The sequence below is a fragment of the Protopterus annectens genome, chromosome 1.part0 (genome assembly GCF_019279795.1).
Source record: "Protopterus annectens isolate FY-2018-M chromosome 1.part0, PAN1.0, whole genome shotgun sequence".
Taxonomy (NCBI): domain Eukaryota; kingdom Metazoa; phylum Chordata; order Ceratodontiformes; family Protopteridae; genus Protopterus; species Protopterus annectens.
In genome coordinates, this window is record NC_056725.1 from 951533104 (window position 1) to 951553234 (window position 20131).

The 20131-nt window shown below is 40.6% G+C and overlaps 1 protein-coding gene across 1 annotated transcript in view; it reads right to left on the reverse strand.

Moving 5' to 3' along the window:
- The window catches only part of ARHGAP18 (Rho GTPase activating protein 18), a 965702-nt gene that overhangs the window by 84805 nt on the left and 860766 nt on the right, over nt 1-20131 (reverse strand). Inside the window, exon 12 of the mRNA XM_044064446.1 lies at nt 266-412. Within this exon, the coding sequence (XP_043920381.1) occupies nt 266-412 (147 nt within the window). The remainder of the gene's footprint in view (nt 1-265; nt 413-20131) is intronic.

The following is a 20131-nucleotide window of genomic DNA, read 5'->3' on the forward strand; positions in this document are numbered from 1 at the left end:
ATGACACATTAAAGATGAGCTGCATGTAACTCAGCAACTCATTCTGGATATGACATTTGCAAAAATACTTTGATAAATAAACCAGTGATTTTATGTTCATTATCCACACAGTAAGGGTCAGGAAGACATCCACACAGTAAGGGTCAGGAAGAAAGTCAAAGACTTGAGACAAGCTACATAGTCCATGAGAAAGAGCAGAACAGTTAATGCTGAAAACTTTTTGACACATTTAACTTAGCAACCAAAACAACCAACTTTCACTTACTTCTATAAGGCTCTTATCTTGCTTGTCCTGCTTATCCCGTTCAGGTATCCTCTTCTTTAGCAATTTTTTCATAGGTCTATCTCTTGCTAGTTTCTTCTGATTTTCCACATTTAAATTCCTCACTTGAGCAACAATAAATTTAGGGATCTAGAAATGGAGGGGGTTAGGAGGAAACAGCGATAAAATGTTAGATTCACTTGCTGCAAAAAGGAAGTGAATTTGTTGTACATGCAAACTACAGGGAAATATACAGTTGTATTAAGTAACAAGACCTGACTGATGCAAAATATAAATCGTTTAAATTTAATTTAAAACTCATGCTTAGCTAGATATTTCATCTCCATACGTCTCAACCTGCTAAGAGGCCAGTGTGGAACACAGACCATAGCAATGTGTGGCAAACAGTCAAAATGTGGAACACCTTATTTTTGCACTGTGCGAAAAGTATACCTTCACAACGGCCATGGACTTTCAACTAAAATATACCATATGTAAGTATTTAATAATACACACACTCTCTTGCAGACACAGGCAACTGAATATATAGCAAGAATATGCTGTATGTTTGAGCTCCAAAGTGCACTTAAACTAAACTAAATAAACAAATAAAATAAAAAATAAAGATGTTAGCTAACTCCCATGTATGAAGATGGATGGCTCATACAGAATACTGTCTTACATGTGCATAGTCCTCACCTGACAACTCTCACTCCTATGCTGCTTGTGACTAACACTGCCTGTATGTAAGAGTTAGTATTGTGGATAGTTGAGCTCAAGACCACATACTGCCTACAGTACAATTACCCAGATACAAATGGGCACTGCCTGCATCACAACAGTCCATGGACATACATGGACTTTTCCAGTGCTTTGAGATTTTTCATTGGTATTTAACAGAACTGTAAAAATTCAAATGTTGGGTATAGAAAGTCTAATTCCCATTTCTCTATATAGAAAGAAAAATACTTGCTTGGGATTGCATCCCCATACGCAACTCATTTTTGAATACATGAGATTGTCAGAAAGAAATGAAGAATGCCCCAAACAAAGCAAGGTCATCAGCATATGAGAAACACACATGAATTTGCATGTCCTCATATAAGGACCATTTGTACTCTTAACAATAAGTCAAAAACCCAATACACACCCAGAGGTTGAGGGGTATGCTTTTAAGCACAGGGAAAAAAATAAAATAAGCAAAACAGTACCAAGGTAAAAAAAACTACAATACCAGCAATGGAAATGGTCATGTATATTTGGGAGTTGTCATTCGCTCACGTCCTCAGGAACAGTTATTGGATTGGTTCATATACCGCGATGGCAATTCACTGTAACTGCAGTATATGAGCCAGTCAAAAAACACAGCCAACGCTGTTCAATGCAGAAAAGCAGAAAAGCTATTTGACTGGTTTGTATACCACAATGCCGACTGGCAGTAATTGTGGTATGTAAACCAAACAAAAGCTGTGTAGCAGAGCCAAAGCTGTTCAGTGCAGAACAATGGGTTCACTTATGGTTGAATGCAGAGCATTCTGCATAATCCAGAGCATTTGGCTGCTCAGTTCATCTCTGTTACTCATGAATCATTAAAGGCCTTTAACACTAATTCATTTCATGTAAACTTCTGGATGAGACACATTTTTCTGGATACTCCATTCTTATGGTATAGGTCACGTCTGTTAATACTATTTTGTTTATTTTATGCTACCATCGGGTGATAATTCACTAAACGTGTCACAGTTTGATGGCCAAATGGCAGGTCCTGTTTACGATTCAAAAGTAAAGAACTGGAAATCTCCAGCAATTGTATTACCTGGACAGAATATGCAGTACTTATCTCATTTAATCCTGAAAAGAAGGAGTCTAATTAACACCTTTGCTTTCTGAAATCTTCTAAGCCAGGAGACCACTTGTTTCCTGACAGCTTTATTCCAAACTACAGTAGTGAAATCACACTTTCATTAGGTTTATAATACCTGATAAATGGTACGAGTTAGAAAACAAGTAAAATATAATACCTCTTTGGTAGACACGATAGCAGTTAAGGAGCTTTTCAATGATGTATGGCAAAAGGGAATGTCATACTGTTGCCTTATAATGTTACCAAATCAAAACAAACTATGCATAAAATAATTTCACAATATTTCAAAAAGTACAGTTGTGTCAGTAAACTTACCATAACAGTAGATGTTTGAATAACCTTTGAATGACCACTGCTGCAGTAGTCTTAGCTATATGGGTTATATCTTGGCAAGGATATAACAGTCGGACAGCTTCCAAAGCTTCAGGGCATCTTCCACATACTCAAAATGTCAGGCAGCTTGAGTTTGGGTGTGAAGTCCATCACAGCTTTCCTGCCAAAAGAGAGATGCTAATTCCTATAAGGTCAAAGCTAGGAACAACAAAAAATACATGTCCAAACCCTGGCATAAAAAGCACACCAAAAAACAAGGAGCGTGGAGGGAGGGGGTGGCTACTGCAGCAGTGGTCATTCGAACAGCTACTGTTATGGTAACTTCACTTACACAACCGCACGATGTTCATCATATTGATCAGTGCTGCATTAGCCTTAGCTACAAGGGTAAATTACCCTAGCCTACCATATTTGGAAGGTGGAAGATGAAGAGTCCAAGAAGCCTTGGAGAATGGTCCTATCAAAGCCTTATCTGGACCTAGAGAAGGAATCAAGCTTAGACTGCTTTGTGAAAGTATGCACAGAGAAGCAAGTAGCGGCTTCTAGAAAATTCCTAGAATCAAATCCTTTTCAAAAAGCCATAGATGAAGCCAAGGCCCTTGTAGAGTGGGCCATGATCCTGCCTGCAATAGTTTTGTTATGGTATGGAAAAAGGTAGAAGTCTTAGACAACCATTTGGACATACCAAAGCCTTATCTGGACCTAGGGAAGGAATCAAGCTTAGACTGCTTTGTGAAAGTATGCACAGAGAAGCAAGTAGCGGCTTCTAGAAAATTTCTAGAATCAGACCCTTATCAAAAAGCCATAGATGAAGCCAAGGCCTGGTAGACTGGGCCATGATCCTACCTGGAACAGTTTTGTTATGGTATGGAAAAACGTAGAAGTCTTAGACAACTATTTGGAAATATTCTGTTTTGACACAGGTTGTCCATTTTTAACTTCACAAAAAATTAATTGAACTGAAGATCTGAATGATTTAGGGTCAGTCAAGACAGTACCTTAGTTTTCTGTGGACATTCATGGTGTGTTCTTTTTCCATCATTTTTAGGTTCAGGAAAGAAAATAGGGAGATGGATACTTTGACTTAAATTAAATTTGGATACCAATTTAAGCATAAATGAAGGAGTAATCCTCAAAGAAACACTGCCTCCATGGAAAATGAGATACAGCTGACTCACCATAAGAGTTTGCATCTCAGACACCCTTCTTGCAGGCAATCTGTAAAACTTTTTCATGTTAAGAGCCTCAAGTCAGACAGATTAGCCGGTTCAAATGATGCAAGTGTTAGCTTCTCTAACACAAAATGAAGATGCCAAGGGAGGGCCACTGGTTTTCTTGGAAGCCTCTTATGTAAAACCCCTTTCAAAAACATTTTGACATGAGACTTCATTTAAAGAGGAAGATCTATGAGCAGACGTGCTGAAATGGCTGATAAATGTACCTTGATAGAGGAATAAGAAAGGTAATATAATAGTAGTTCAGAAATATTATAAAACCAGGGAGCAACTAGCCCTGAATGGAAGCTGGTTATGATACAGGCACCAGCTAGAAAACCTTTTCCATTTGCTAATACCTGATTTTTTTAGTAGCAGGCTTCCTTGCCTCCATTTGTTCTGCTGCATGTCCTCAGTAAATAGATGTCTAAAAGAATTAAGACCCTATCATCCATGCAGTCAAGTGAAGTTGACTTATGTTGGGGTGTATCAAACACCCCAATTCTTGACTGAGTAGATCCAGTCTGGGAGAAAGCTTGTGGTAATTGCCCCTGGCCATTTCCAAAATAAGGGAGAACCATGGCTGCCTGTGACAGAACGGAGTCACCACAATGATCTTTGGGGGATTCCCTCTGAATCTTCATACGTACTCTAGTTATTAGTGGAAAGGGTGGGAGGGTGGGCTAATGGTTAATGTGTTTGCCTTACAAACACAAGGTGCAGGGTTTGAGTTTCACAAGGGATAACTGGCTACGCTTAAAATGGCTTGCAAGGGCAGTTAGCTTAGTACTAACCTATGAACCTATGAAAAGCATACAGGAACATTCCTGTCCAAGGAAAAAAAGAGGAATCCATATTCGAGGTCTTCATGCATGGAATCAGTCAATTGTTCAGAGATGAGGCAAAGAGGTTTACATGAGGAACTCCCCACAAATGGATCAAATTCTGGAAGACCCTTAATCTAGTTTCCATTTATGAAGGTCTGCCCTGGTCCTGCTTAGCTTGTCTTCTGCATGACTTTGCTCTGACAGAATGTAGGATGCCTGTAGAGTGAGATAGCGCTGTGAAGCTATATCCCAGCTTACATGGCTAGTTCACAGAGGGGGTGTGACTTGTTTGACCCCTACATGATGTACCAAATGACCATGGTATTGTTTGTAACCACTTGAAGAAATCCTGGGGACCAAAGATGGTTCAGAGAGTGGAATGCCTTGATCAGGGCAAGCATCTACTTGATATTTATGTGCCTGCATGCCTGCATCCCCCTGCACTTTTATCCCTCCCAAAACTGTGACCCAAGCAAAGTCAAAAGTGGCTGGGGTGAATGACTGCTTTGGAGTAGGTGGGAGAAAAGGAGACCTACATTTAAGAATATCTGTTGTCTCCACCAAATGATTTATCTTCTGACAAATCCAAACACTGGGATTTCAAAAGATAAAGACTGTTGGTGCTGGGATCAAAGAGATTTCAGATATCACTGTATCTTTCTCATATGGAGTCTTGCCATGGATATCATGAGAATATTAGATGCAATGAGACCTAGAATCCTGAGGCATTCCCTCATAGTGACCAAAGTCCGAGTAGGAAACCTTAGAAATTGATCTAGATCTATTTTTTCCTGTGAAAGAAAATCTCTTTGGACTGAGGTGTCTAGGTTGACATTCCAGGAATACAATCCTGTGTGAAACAGTGAAGAAAAACTTTTTAATGTTTTGTGAAATCCTAGCTTGTGTAAGAGATCTCTCACACAAGAGAGAGATATTCCTGATGCCTTGAAAAAGACTCTGCGAGATAAGCAAGTCATCTAAATATGGAAAAATGCAGATACTCTGTAGCCTGCAATGAGAAATGAAGAGTGGAGCTAGACACTTGGTGAACACTCTTGGTGCAGTGGATAGTCCAAAGGGTAAGACAGACGCACAAAACCTTAAAAACATCTGAAGTCTGGATGAGTTAGGAAGTGACAATAAGCAATTTTTAAGTCTAGTGTTACCAGAAAACCTGAAAGAGGAAGAGGAGGTAACAGTTTGTAAAGTGACATCACTTTGAATTTGGGCACTATTGCAAATAAGTTTGGTAAAGAAAGACCCAGAGCTGGTCTTCAAAGATTTTCTTTCTTTGGTACTAGGAATATCTTTGAATAAAAACCTCCCCCTCTTAGGAGGGAGGAACAGGGTCCATCACTCCTTGCAATAGCATGTGATGAAGAACTGCTGGAAACAAAAAGGTGTGAGCTAGAGAATGAGGAATGACACACTGGAAAGGAGAAATTTCCTCCCACTGCCATCTGCAACCCTGATGAATTATTTTCAGAAACTAGTTGTCTGAAACTATCTGTTGCTAAAGAAAAATGGAGATTCAGACTTTTTGGAAGAAAAAAAGGGGTCAGGGTGGAAGTGGGTCACAAGGTTTCTTGAATAGCCATTAATACTTGTTGGACTGTCTTTGGTTTTGGACTGTTTGAGATTTCTTTTTATAACACCCCCTTTGTCATTTCTTCTTAAACATCTTTTTACCTGTGCTTTGTTGAGAACGTTTAGTCTGCTTTTTTGCCAAAATTGGATGAAGCGATAGAAAACTCCTTGGAAAATTTGGAAAAGGACGAATGAAAAAAATCTTAGATATTCCTTGGATAAGCCTGCTGCTTTCATCACACTTTTTAATCACCTCTGCATCAGAGAGGCCAAACACTAAATCTCTATCCAAGGCTGAATTTAAAATCTCATTTTAACATCTGGGAGGTTCAGAGAATGCAGCCATGCAAAAAGTACCAGTGGCCATAGCCCTGGAAGAAGTACCAGCAGAGTCATGCACATGCAAACATTGAGTAATGATCTGTGCAACAGAAGAAACTAAATTATTTAAAGCAGATTTTTCCTCACAAAAATAAACTGCAGATAAGACATATCTTATTCAGTCTATCCGCCTTTTTATGGACTGGCTGACTATCAGAAAAATTGCAGGCAGTAATATACATCCTCTAAAGCAGACAGAATAGGATAATTGGGAATAGGATCTGGAAAATCCTTCTGTAATAACTCATAGTATTTTCTGAGGAATTGTGAAAACCTCAGTGTTCTCCCACTGAAAACGTACAGTCTAGCAATAGACTCAGAGAAAAAGAATTCCCACAGGGAGAACCTGAAACTGACCTCTCCTCTGAGTTTGACTCAAAAATCTGAGGAAAAAACACTGAATCCATCACTGGGTCTTCCTGCTGAGATTCAGGATCCCGAATCTCTAAGAAAAGAGGCATCCTTCTTTCTTTTACTGGAATCTACTTTACAAGGATCAATAGCCCAAATTAAACTCTGAGCCAGACCAAGTAAATTACTACTATTTAAAGAAATTTGAGAAGGAGCAGATATGGGCTTGGCTTTGTTTCTTTTTGACAGGAAAAATATGTCCAGCTGTGTTACTAATGGCAGCATCAGCTGGCCCAGGGATGGGTACAGCATTCTAACACAAGAGGGAAAAGGGAAAACTTCCAGTTCCCTCTCCCAGGACCAAAAATATCGTTTCTCCCTTGTCCTCTGAGGGCACCCTTACAGCCACAGAGGAGGTGGCTAACCCTCAGCCCATAGTGGCTGCAGGTGCTACACCAGAAAGATCCATAGTAAAAGATAAGTAGTCTGAGGTATAATAAATGGCCACAGCAGAGTCACTCGCATGTGGCTGAGGCAAATTACTAGCCTGCTGTGTTGGTAAAGGCTGTTTGGTTAATTTTTTTCTTTTTTGTAGCTGGAAGATAACCAACCAGTAGTCTGTTCCATATTCAAGACAAAAATGGTGCCACTTTCCTGGTTAAGGCAAGCAGCAAATGACAGTAAACACTACTAGCTTACAAAAGCTACTTTTTGACAGAAAAACAGAGTAAAAAGCACTTTAAAACACTATGCCAGTCCCGCAAAAGTAATATAAACAGAACTTCTCAATGGAAAAATTATTCTCAGGCAATTTACAGCATTTTTAAACTGACAAGGAAAATGACAGCTCCATCTAAAGGTACATTAGTCTTGTGACAGTCCATTAAAAGACGTAAAAATCTACTGACAATCATTAGCGGACCGAAGTTCCACCATGGCGACCCCTAACCGGGAAAAGCCGAAAGACACAAACAAACAAACTCCTAGCTTTAAAATAACTTTGTTGTAGAGGAAGGTGATAAAACAGCAACACAGATAAGAAAATAGAAGTTTTTTTTTTACCCAAATGGAACTTGGCTTGTTCTGTTCCTTTGCTGGGCAGATAACAGTTGATCCTTGAAAGCCTCAGATAAGTGTACTCTTCGGCAACAGTAAAGCTCTGAAGGGTTTCACACACAAACTTATCTTAGTCAGTTCAGCTTGAGCTGCTTGATGGTTTGTGCACATGGAAGGTGCTGGCTGTTATGCCCTTGGCAGGACAAAACCCATACAGCTAAGGCTGCTGCAACAGTGATCAATATGATGAATCTCAATATTGATCAATGACACCGTTTATGTTACATGGCAATCAGTTGCAGCACTGTGAGCCTTAATGTTTTGCATGAAATGGCATCACTTGTTCACCTGTGGGCCACACAGCTTTTACAAAATGAATGCAGTTATCAAAATGTAATTAACAGTCATAGCTGCTTTACCAAAAGAGTGCTTTTTGGAATATCTTTGGATAAACAGTCATGTATTAATGTATTTTTATTAACACCCCCAAAATGAGAGCATCATACCCCGTTTTTGCATTATTAATGTTAACATGGAACTATGTTCTATTTTTTCATAACTTTTTGTAAACACTCCTTAATAACTCCAGCTCTAGGCATCCCATGCTGACCACTTCACTGTCATGCTTACCAAATCACGCAAGCATGTACATGCCTTAGTTTTATGAATGTATCTGTATCAGGACTTCAGAAATTAGACTTTAAAACAGTAACAAGAATACTCATTTCAGGAGTGCAGGGCAGTCTCCTTAAAAGATGATTGTACTTTATAGGATACACAGGAACTCTACTCTCCTAACTACTATATTCTTGTAGGAAGCAATGAGGTAAATGCTCTATTATTAATACAAGAACTTCAGCAGAGAAATATAAGTTGTACTTCGTGCATCAAGCATGTGTTTAGTAATATCTTTTTAGCAATTTAAGATGATCCATTACCATGCTTCGTATCATATTCTCTTTGTTAATATTTTGTCTAGCTAGCCATGCAGACAACTGGCACTCGTCCATAATGAGCACCACATCTGAAAACAGATACAAAATGAACAATTTATCCTGCCTGTCTGCTTGTTTTACATGCAGCCAGAGGTCACAGTTCTTCAAACCCTGTCCCTCTGCTTAGTGTCTACCGGCTATGTTAAATGCTCTTCTTACACACTGTGAAGGAACTTGTAACTTGAAGATCTTGGGACACAGTAAAAAGGTGAGATGAACACCTGAACACCTTTATCGATTGAACTTTGGGCATGATTTGTAAACTTAAAAACACTCTGTGTGCAAATCTGTCTTTTGGTGTATCTTGTGGATTCATATTAACTCCTGGAGGTGTATATTTTACTTGTGCATATGAACTCGATAAAGGCAAGATCAATCATAGATAAAACAAAAGAACTCCCACTCACTGCATCATAGAAAAAAATAAGCTAGAAAAGACATTTGTTAAATTGTACCAGCACTTCAACGCCAACAGTTCTGCACTAACACACGTGTGTACGTGTGTGTGTGTGTGTGTATATATATATATATATATATATATATATATATATATATGTGTGTGTGTGTGACACATACACACACACACACACACACACACAGACTCATTTAAGCCTTTGAAATAACAGGTGAGAACGTCAATCAGATAAGCTTCTAGGACAAAAATGATGTCAGAAGACATCAGAGAGTTAACACAGAAACTGAAGAGGGGATAGTTGCTCATAAATTTGGGTACTCTTTGCAACTTGTGGAGAAGGGCTAGCAAGAGTAAAAGAAAAGTTTCAAAAACATGGAAAAATAAGACTGAAAAAGGCAAAGTTGTTTGCATTACTAGTGGTTGAAGAAAGGAATCCCTACGTCATTCGATGGGTTGTCAACTAGCTTACTGACAGAAGTCAGACTGTAAAAGTAGCTGACTCCAAATCCAGCTCCAGACAGGTGACAAGTGGAGTACCTCAGGGTTCAGTCCTGGGATCGCTCTTGTTTGGTATCTACTTCTCTGAAGTACAGGCCAACACTAAGGGACTCTGGCTAATAAAGTTCACAGATGACTGCAAACTTGGAGCTATTATTGAATCGCCAAATGATGTGGATATTCTACAAAAGGGTCTTACAGAAACTGATGCCTGGTGCCAGAGCCTTGGTCTCAAGCTTAATGCCAAGAAATGTATAGTTATCCCCATTGGGAAAAAACATGTACCCATGAATTATCACATAGGTGGCAGTACACTAAGCACTGAAAGTGTGATGAGAGACTTAGGGACACAGGTGGACAGTGGCCTCACCTTCGATAACCACATCGCCACAACAGTCAAGAAATCCTTCTATGTGGCACACCTCATCACTAAGGGCTTTTCATCCAGAAAAAAGGAGGTCATTGTCCCACTGTACTCATCCCTCATTAGACCCATTATAGAGTACAATGCCCCGTTTGGTATGTACCTCACAAGACATCTGCAACAGCTGGAAAGGCCACAGAAATACCTCACTAAAAGAATCACAGGCCTAAAGCAGATGCCCTATGCTGACCGTCAAAAAAAACTCCAGCTACACTCTGTGGCATATTGTCTACTCAGTGGTGATATCTGCTTAACATTCAAGGCCATGTCAAACCCTGAGCTATTGGACATGCTCCACTTAAAGAAATCCCAATCCCGCAGAGCCACACGCTCCAGGGATCTAAACCTAGTCATCATAATGAACAAAACATGCTGGAGGGATAGGTGCCTGACCCAGAGACTCCCCATACTTTGTAATAGACTGCCCATACATGTCAAGCAGAATGCCTCCTTGGCCCTCTTCAAAAGGAACCTTGACGATTGGATGGGAGATAGGAAATTCACCTCGGGGACCACGTCAGTCGCCCTGCTAGACAGGGGTCCAGGGAAGTAAATATTGTGGGAAGAAATATCCTCTGAATTGTTATGGCTAGGCTTGTATAGGCCCTAGGGCCAACAGCCTAGTACCAACCTATGAACCTATGAATAAAAAATTAGCCAGATGCAGACAAATATCACAGGTTCATTGTTCATTGGTAAATACTAAGCTATCTGCCTACCGACTATTACAAGTCTAGCTAACACTCAAAGGTCAGAATCAAATCTTGTACATTGTAGTTGTGAGGTAAAGACCTTAACCATTATAGTGGACCCATTTAAAATGGATGCAAAATATTGGTGAAAGTTCTTACATCAAGGAGAGACAAAAAAATAAAAATTCTGCCATAGGGGAATACTGTACCAAGAAGACTTTACTTGGGAAATGGAATTAGAAAAAAAAAATGGATGCTAGTAGGAAAATTATTACTAAAGACTGAAGTGGTAAGGCAACAGGAAATGCATACTCCCAATGACAAAACTCTTTTTCTATTAACAGGAATTTCCTTTTTCATGATACAAGACGTGAAGGAAAGATCCAATGTATGTAAAGGGAACTTGTTAGAGATGGAAAAGTAGAGGTGTTAATAAAGAGAGGAGTATCATAGGGGAGTGCAGCAGAAAGTGGCTGAGGTATGAATTTCCCTTTTCACCATAAGTGGATCTGATAATAAGGGGAAAGGGTAAGAATGGGTGTGGAGAAAACATGGGGATGAGGTGGACATGCTTAATTTCCTGTGCTAATGTGGTGGCTACAGGAGGATACAGTAAATGGAATAGTCTTGTAGGAATTCAGAAAATCTGGAAGACAGTCATGACTGGAGTGCAGTTATAAGAAAACTCTATAGATAAGGGTAGATGGGTTCACTATACAATTTTGAAATCCCAAAATCTCGAGTTTCAGAATATTGAGTTCAGAATCATGAGATCTTGCAATCTCAAAATTGTGAACCCCCCCCACAAAACACCAACCAACCACTAAAACATGTGTATGCAGCACCTCCCACACCCCTCGCAACTTAAATATGCCAACTCTGAGATCGCACTACAGCGAGGACAAGGGAAATCCCCCGGTCTGCTCTGTATGCTGATCTCCATTCAGGATTTCAAAGTTTTGAAACTTCGAATATATAATCTTCGATCATATGAAATTCTAAGTTTTGAGCTTCGAAATTCTGACCGGAACCCGGGTAGATAAGGAGGAGGAGATAAGGGCTAGAGAACAAACATTGTTAAAAACTGGGATAAACGTATATGTAATACTAAAAGAACCACATAAATAAAGTACTGGTACTTACAGAGAGATATTAGGGCTTGTTTGACAGATGGAGTAAAACTGGCGATACAATAACTACACAGCAATGGTAATAATGATTCAGCTGTTGAAAACAATACAGTCAATCAATCACTTACCAATTCCTGTAAAGTCCAAATTAAGCCCAGAAGTTCCAAAGACTGTAACTATAACAGGCTGGGAGGAGTGAAGGCAAAAGAATATGATCTTCCGAGTGAAAATGTGCCTGATCACTTAGAACACGTACTTATAGGAAAGGAAAGCAGAAAGAATGGCATAACAATGGTTAAAGGAAAGACAGATTCGAAGAAAAATGTGTAAGTGCAACAAAGCAGTAGTGTGTAAAAATAAGGGAAATGCATCTCTGGAGAGCAGAGCATGGTAATAATCTAAACGCCAAAAGAGGACAAGCTGACTAGAAAAAAAAGATGAGGAATTATATAGCGCAAACAGATTATCATTGAGCTTTCGAATATTGAAGATGCCCAGAAATGGTACTGCATATACAGAACTTCTGAAACAGTGGCAATCTATTAACTTGCAAGCTGGGTTTGCTTACATATGTCTTTGAATAGATTTTTTCCAACCTTTGGAAGTGACTCTATTTAGAGAAATATGTGCCATATAGACAGATATATTAAACAAATTTTCAGGAGACAGCTATAAAATACAGTTAGAGCTCAGAGATTTCAAGAATGGGAATGTCTTCTCTTGGTCTAAGCAGGACTGCAGCAGAGCTATGAATACTCAAAACTCCCATCTCCCATCATTGGAGAGTCAGTGAAGTCTACTGAAGTACCTGCATCTAGAAACAATGCGACTGACTAACAACGCCCCTCCCATATCTTTGAATCCATCTATGCATACAGCTCAACCAGTGATATCTAGTATGCCTTTTTACCTCCCAGCCCCTTTACCTATAGACAAGGGGCATTCGAGAGAATGTTCCAAGAGTCATTCAAGGAAGGGGTGCTTACATCGAATGGATCAATCAGTGACAACAGGAGGGATGTCGACAGGGACAAAACACACTAGTAAGTCAACTGATATTCAATATTTCATCTATTGTTCTCACTGAAGCACAACTTCCGTTGTTGAACAGGGGGCTGCATTTTTGTCTTCTTCTAATGTTTCAGATATACTCAAGACTTAAGACTGTTTCAAGAAATATATCATTGTCTATGTGCTTTCCTTATAGAGGAAAATCTTTTTAAGTAACCAAGTATTTTTACTCCAAACATAAAAAAAAAAAAAAAAACAAAAAAAAAAACTATTTTTACTCCAAACATACATCCATTCTTGGAAGCATTTGTTAGCACTTGTGAAACTGAAAGTTTTGAGTCTCTGAACAAAAAAACAGATTTTCATTTTATAACCTATCTTGTGATGAACAGATTGCACTAAGAGAACTACATGAAGCATCACATATAGAGATTCACTCCTCTGATAAAGGAGGAGTCATAGTTGTTATGGACAGACAATTTTATTTAGAGAGTATGACAGGGCTTATCACAAGAGACGTTTTGAATACTTCTGTGTGGAACATCCAACAATACCAATAATTTATGGTTTTCCTAAGATCCATAAGGATCAGAATAAACTTCAGTGTGTCCAATTGTATTTTCTAAAGTTTGGACTATGGAACCATTCTCCATTTATGTCGAAAAGACACTTAGATCTGGCTTGAATGTGATACCAACTGTACTGCAAGATAAGAAAGAATTTCTCAAAGCTTTATATCAATGGTCATATGTTAAAAGGGATGTCAGTAATATTTGTTTAGTGACCCTCAATGTAAATTCTCTTTTTATAGTCATACCAAATGATATTGGTAATGAGAATATCACTCGACTCTACAGAATATACTGACTTAACCACCAGTAGGATAGATCTTACTTGTACCTTGTTAGAACTAATTCATGAGAACAATGTATTTATCTTTGGGAGTCAATATTATATGCAAAAGGTTGGCGTGGCTATGGGCACGGTGTGTGCCCAACAGCTACACCAACCTTATTTTTGCTTACTGGGTATGTAAACAAGTACTGAATACCAATCAGTTTTCCAAATTTGTGAGTTTATACAGGCATTTTATAGATGACATTTTTATTCTGTGAATGGGTGCAATGGATAGTTTGAATGCTTTTACAGAGTCCTTGCATGGTACCACCACATTTTTGAAGTTCACTCATCATGGATCATATAATAGTATTGATTTTTTAGATGTTTCAGTTAAGACAGATGACCTTTGAGGTTTTAATACAATGATGTACAGGAAACCCTGCAGGAAGAAAGTGATTTTACATAGGTCTATTATGCATCCTGGACAGTGATGAGAAAAATTATGAAAGGGCAGTTTATGAGAGCCAGTAGGCTTTGCAATGTTAATACTGAATACGAAGCCCTGGTAGATAGTATGAGTACAGAGTTTGCAGCATGTGGGTATCCTAAGAAGGATGTCCAAATGAGTTTGAATCAAGTACATTCTATGCGTGATACTGCAGCCAAACCATATTTTCCAGAGGGCCTCAGTTGAACAAGTATGATTGAGACTAACAGGATCAATAGGGTAGATCTTACCTACTCAAATGATATCAACATTACCTATGATATTATTAGAAAGAATTGGCATTTGTTACTAAATTGCCCAGGGTCTTAGGGTTAGGCTAGGGTGCCTTCTGTGTGGAGTCTGTAATGTCCTCCTTGCGTTTATGTGGGTTTCCCCCGGGTGCTCCAGTTTCCTCCCACATTCCAAAGACATGCGCCTGGAGCATTTCTCCCCAGGCCTTCCCTGAAAATGGGCTCTGTCCCAGTTGATCTTTGCCAGTAAACAAATGTTAAATAAATAAAAAATAAATATGTATTTAAACATTTACGCAAGCCAAGGAAACACATTTATACCAGAGTATTACATTAGCACACTATGTAGAAAGCCATAATTGTAATAGTTATTATATGAACAGCAGATTTCATCAAACATGAATGTATGTATTCATTTTCATTACCCCACTGACCACTGTAATCCATACATTAACTCTTTATCTTGTTCAAAAACTAACTAAACATAGCTTAGCACAGTGGCATGAAGTGAGGCAGAGTAATGCAGACAAAAGCAATCAGATCCCAAGATATTACCATAAGCATGTACTTTAATTTAAACTTAGTTGCATTTGTTGCCTGATTCTAGAAATTGTGCAAATGCAGAGGTGGAAGAAATAATGATACAGAAGGAAGAAAATACATCAGCAGGGTGATGAGGAGGCAGGACAAAGGATAGTATCACTGAAGAAGGATAATGGTAGCTCATAACAACATTTAACCAACAGGCACACAACTTAGTGCACCAAAAATACTCAGAAACACTTAGTAATGACTTGATTAGAACCTTTGAAATTATTCAGAAATCTTTCTACACATGTGAACATTAGCTCATCATACCACAAAGGAATTAGTACTTCACATCATGAAAATAACACTACTGAAGCACCCTGAAAACTTACTGAACAAAAGGGGCGAACAGGGAAAGGCAGAGGCAGAGAGGAATAGCAGCAATGTGGTTTGAGAGACATGAAGGAAAGTACAGTTGTGTACACTTACCATAAATGTAGATGTTAGAGTGTATTCACTGTTGCAGTCATCACATTTGGGGTAGCCCTGAGTCGGCCCGAATACCAGATGCGTAGTATTTCTGCATCAGTTGTCGTCGCTCCAGGACTGATGTCAGGTCGTCTGTGTTCTAAATGAAGGCAGCCAATGCGATTACATCAATTTTTCTTGCCCTAACTGTCAGGAGCCCCCAAGAAGGAGCTAGGTTACTGTGGAAGAACACCACCAGTAGAAAGTAAATACCAAAACATCCTCGTAAGGATAGAGAGAGAGAGAGAGAGAGAAATTGAGAGAGAGAGAGAAAGAGAGACAAGGGGGATGGAAGGAGGGAAACCAGGAATGCAACAGTGAATACACTGTAACATCTACATTTATGGCAAGTGTACACGACTGTACTATATTCTTCATGTTTCACTGTTACAGTCATTACATTTGGGTTGATTCCCAAAATTGAAGAAAGGGGTGGAGGCAGTCAAGAAGACTGGGGGCTGACTACGATGCCCTGCAAGACTGCTGTGGCAAAGCCTGCCCTGGATTTGGAGAAGATAGGCAGGTGGTAATGCTTGGTGAAGGTATAAACAGATGTTCATGTTGCAGCCTCCTGGATGCCCCTGGTGGGAACCCCTCTGAGGAAAGCTGCAGAGGTGGAAGAATGTGTCCTGACCCCCTTTGGGGGAGGTTTCCCATGCTGCTTGTAGCAGAAATGGATGCAGTGTGCTATCCATTTGGAAATAGTTTGCTTGGATATGGCCTTGCCCTCTGCTCCTGCAGCAAAGCTGACTAACAATTGAGCAGTCTTCCTAAATGATTTAGTCCTATCTAGGTAGAATCTTAGTTGTCTGTGCACAGCTAGAGAGTGCAGAATCCTTCCCCCCTTGTTTTGTGGGTTAGGGAAAAAGGTGGGCAAATGAATGGATTGGTTGAGAGCCACACTGGACAACACTTTTAGCATGAAGGATGGATTAGTCCTGAGGGAGACCCTGTCAGCATATAAAATGATGAAGGGCTCTACAGCCATTAGTGCTTGTAGCTCAGATACTCTTCTAGCTGAAGTGATGGCCAGAAGCAAGGCTGTCTTCCAGAGAGGAACTTTAACTCTGCTGATGCTGCTGGGTTAAAGGGTGGCAAGGTGAGCTTTTCCAGAACAAGGTTAAGGTCCCAAGCTGGGATAGGTGCTCTTCTGGGTGGCCTCAAGTTGTTAGCCCCTCTTAGGAACTGTTCGATGACAGGGTGGGAGAAAAGAGGTGCCTCTGTGCTGAAATGAGCAGAGATGGCAGAGGCATGAATTTTAATGGAAGAGAAGGCGAGACCCCTGTATAGTAGGTCAGCTAGGTAATCCAAGATGAGACGTGGGGAGGGCTGTGCAGTTCAGCCTCCCTTAGCCTGGATCCAGGTGCAAAACCTTTTCCACATGTCAGCATAAGACTTTCTAGAGCTGGGGCATCTGGCCTCACGTATAACATCTAGAACTTGTTTGCTTAGATTGGCAGCTTGTGCAGTGGTCAGGGAATAAGCCAGGCAGCCAGACTGGGGTTGTGCAATTGGGGATGCATGAGTTCTCCATTCCTCTGGGTCAGGAGTGTTGGGATCTGAGGGCGATGCTATGATGGCAGTGGTGACAGGCTGTGCAGCAGAGGGTACCAGTCCTGGCATGGCCAGTCTGGGGCAATCGGACTGTCCTTAGTTTTTTCTCCCTTATTTTGTTCAGTAGCCTTGTAATGAGCGGTAGAGGGGGGAATGCATAGACTGAGAGGTTGACCCACTGGAAGGATAGAGCATCCATTTTTAAGTTGTCTGCCAGAGAGTTTAGACAGCCTGGCAGGAATTATGCTAACAGGTGTAGTTGTATGGCTGAGGCCGTGTGCCAAAGGGTCATGGTGAGCCTGCACAGAGGGTACAAATGAGTCCCTTCCTGCTTATTGATATACCACATCACAGTGGTGTTGTCTATTTTGATCAGTAGAGGCCCCGGGGAAAGTAGGGGCCTGAAGGCTGTCAGAGCTTGCTGAACAGCTAACATCTCTTTTTGGTTGATGTGCAGATGTCTTTGGTTTGGGATCCATTGGCCCTGAATGCACCTGCCATCCAGGTGTGCCCCCCCAGGCATAGTCTGATGCATCTGTGGTGAGGGTCTGGGTGGCGTGGGGTTGTGAGAAGGGTAGTCCCTTGTTGTGGTAGCATGCTGCTGTCCACCAAAAAAATCTTTCCTTAAACAATCATTGGTATAAGAGTTTCCAGGTCTTGGGAGTGTTGACATCAAAGGTTTTTAGGTTCATAGGTTCATACTAGGCTATCTGCCCTAGGGCATTTATAAGCCTAGCCAGAGTGTGTTTGGCTTTCGCCACCCATTTTAAATTAATTTTGCTATGCCCTTTTTCGAGGTTAGTATACTGTGCCTCTGTCTAACAGTGGCACAGAAGTGATACCTGGGGTAAACCTACGATCTCCCATCCACTCATCAAGATTCCTCTTGTAGAGAGTCAATGAGGGACTCTGCCTAACCTGGACTGGGATTTTATTCCAGAGTGAAGGGAGCCTCTGGGTTATGAATCTGTCCCTCCAGCATTGTAGTTTCCTCATATGCAGTCTGGCATATGGAATTTGTAGAATGCAAGAAGCCATGAACCCCAGAGCTTGCAGGATTTTCCTTGCAGATAACTGGAGTCAGGTGGCTACTTGTGAGAAGTAGGTTGTCAAGTAGGTTTGTTTTTCCGGTGTAAGGAATGCCATCTGGAATGCCGTGTCCAAGCTTGCTCCCAGGAATACAATCTTTTGTGTGGGTACTAGTTTGGATTTCTTTTCATTGATAGCATACCCCAAGGAGGTCAGTAGGTCCTTTATGAGGGTCAGGTGCTTTAGAAGCTTCAACTTCAATTTGGAAACGAAAAAGCAGGTAGCAGTCAACCGGTACTTGTGCAAACTGCTTCTGCTTCGGGTTCCTCAGCAAGAAAGACTGATGTAATGGCATCAGCTGCCTTAATTTATAACACTGATGACCTGATGTCAGTCCTGGAGCGATGGCAACTGACGCAGAAATACTACACCAATGGTATTCAGACCGACTGAGGGCTAGTGCCCATTTTTTTTTTTTTTTTTTGGTAGGGAGAGAAAGGAATGTTGGGAATGGTGTTTAGGAATGAGAGGGTCAGGTATGTAGGGTAGGCTGGGAAGTGTCTGCAGACATACAAGATGTACAGGGATGGTGATGGAGACAAAAGACTGGAGGACACCATGACTGGGCATAAGTAAGGACATTGAAGGTGCACCCATGTCCGGCTTGAGAACAGTGAGAATCTAGTCTTCACTCAGAACTATTATCACTTTCTCCTGCACCAACTCTCTAGGTCAGTGATGAATCTGACATTGTCTTTGCAATGTGACACGGGACTTTTTTTTAACCCTGCCGATATGTGCACTGAGGCACCTATTCATTATATCCTCCACCACTCCTGCCTGCTGACAAAATTGCCACCTCCACTAGTACTACTCCCGGACTGCAATTAAAGTGTATACTTTATACTCATGGCTCTGGATTGTATGGTTTAGCTACAAGGTTGAGGAATGCCAAGAAAAGATTTCCACAACATAAATTATCATTGACGGATGATGGACAGGACCAAGAGTCTTGAGTGATCTGTAACCAATTGGGAAGGGACAGGAAAAGATAAGGGAAACGTGACTCAAGAAAGGGGGAAGCAAACAGTTAGAACCTGGCTTGTCTGGAAAAGGAGGTTTCTGATAAGTGGGAGTCTGAGTAGATTTAGCAGGAGGAACTCACCTAGAACAGTTTTTGCCTTTGGGAGAAGGGCAAAGCTGTCTGAACAAAACTGGATTTAGATGGATAATTCCTCTGGAACTTAATAATAGTAGAAACAAATATATGCCACAATTTCTGCAAGGCTTTATCCTTATCCGGCAGACACTTAGAAGGCTTAGCAGTTGAAGAACCGATCAAGTTACTATTATCAAGAGAAGCATACAGCAGTTTAGCCTTAAAATCAACAGGTAATGGCTGGAGATGAAGCCAGGAGTAACATCTCAATAATAACCAAAAGCAGCAGACCTAGAGGAGGCATCAGCTGCATCATAGCTGCATTTAATAGAGTGGTGTGCAACTTGAGAAGTAGAGCACAGTACAGAGAGGGCCAAAGCCTTCCCTTCAGAATAAGGAAGGTCTGAGATAGCCTAGGAAGTCTAAGAAAGAAGGACCAAAATAAACCTGGTCATATGGGTCTGGTAGTTATTAACATGAAAGACCAAGGTGGCAAATGTATTTACCATTTTACCAAGCTGTTCCATAGCTCTACTGTCCTTATCTGAAGGAAGCAGTTTAGTAGAAGGCAAAAGCTTACAGGGTTTGTTAGAAGAGACAGACACCACAAACAGGTCAGCAGTGGGGCATCTGTAGAGAAACTTACACTCCTCAGGCACCTCATGAAATCTGTCAGGCTTCTTAGGGGCTGGAGGTTGAGAATCCGGGGTTACAG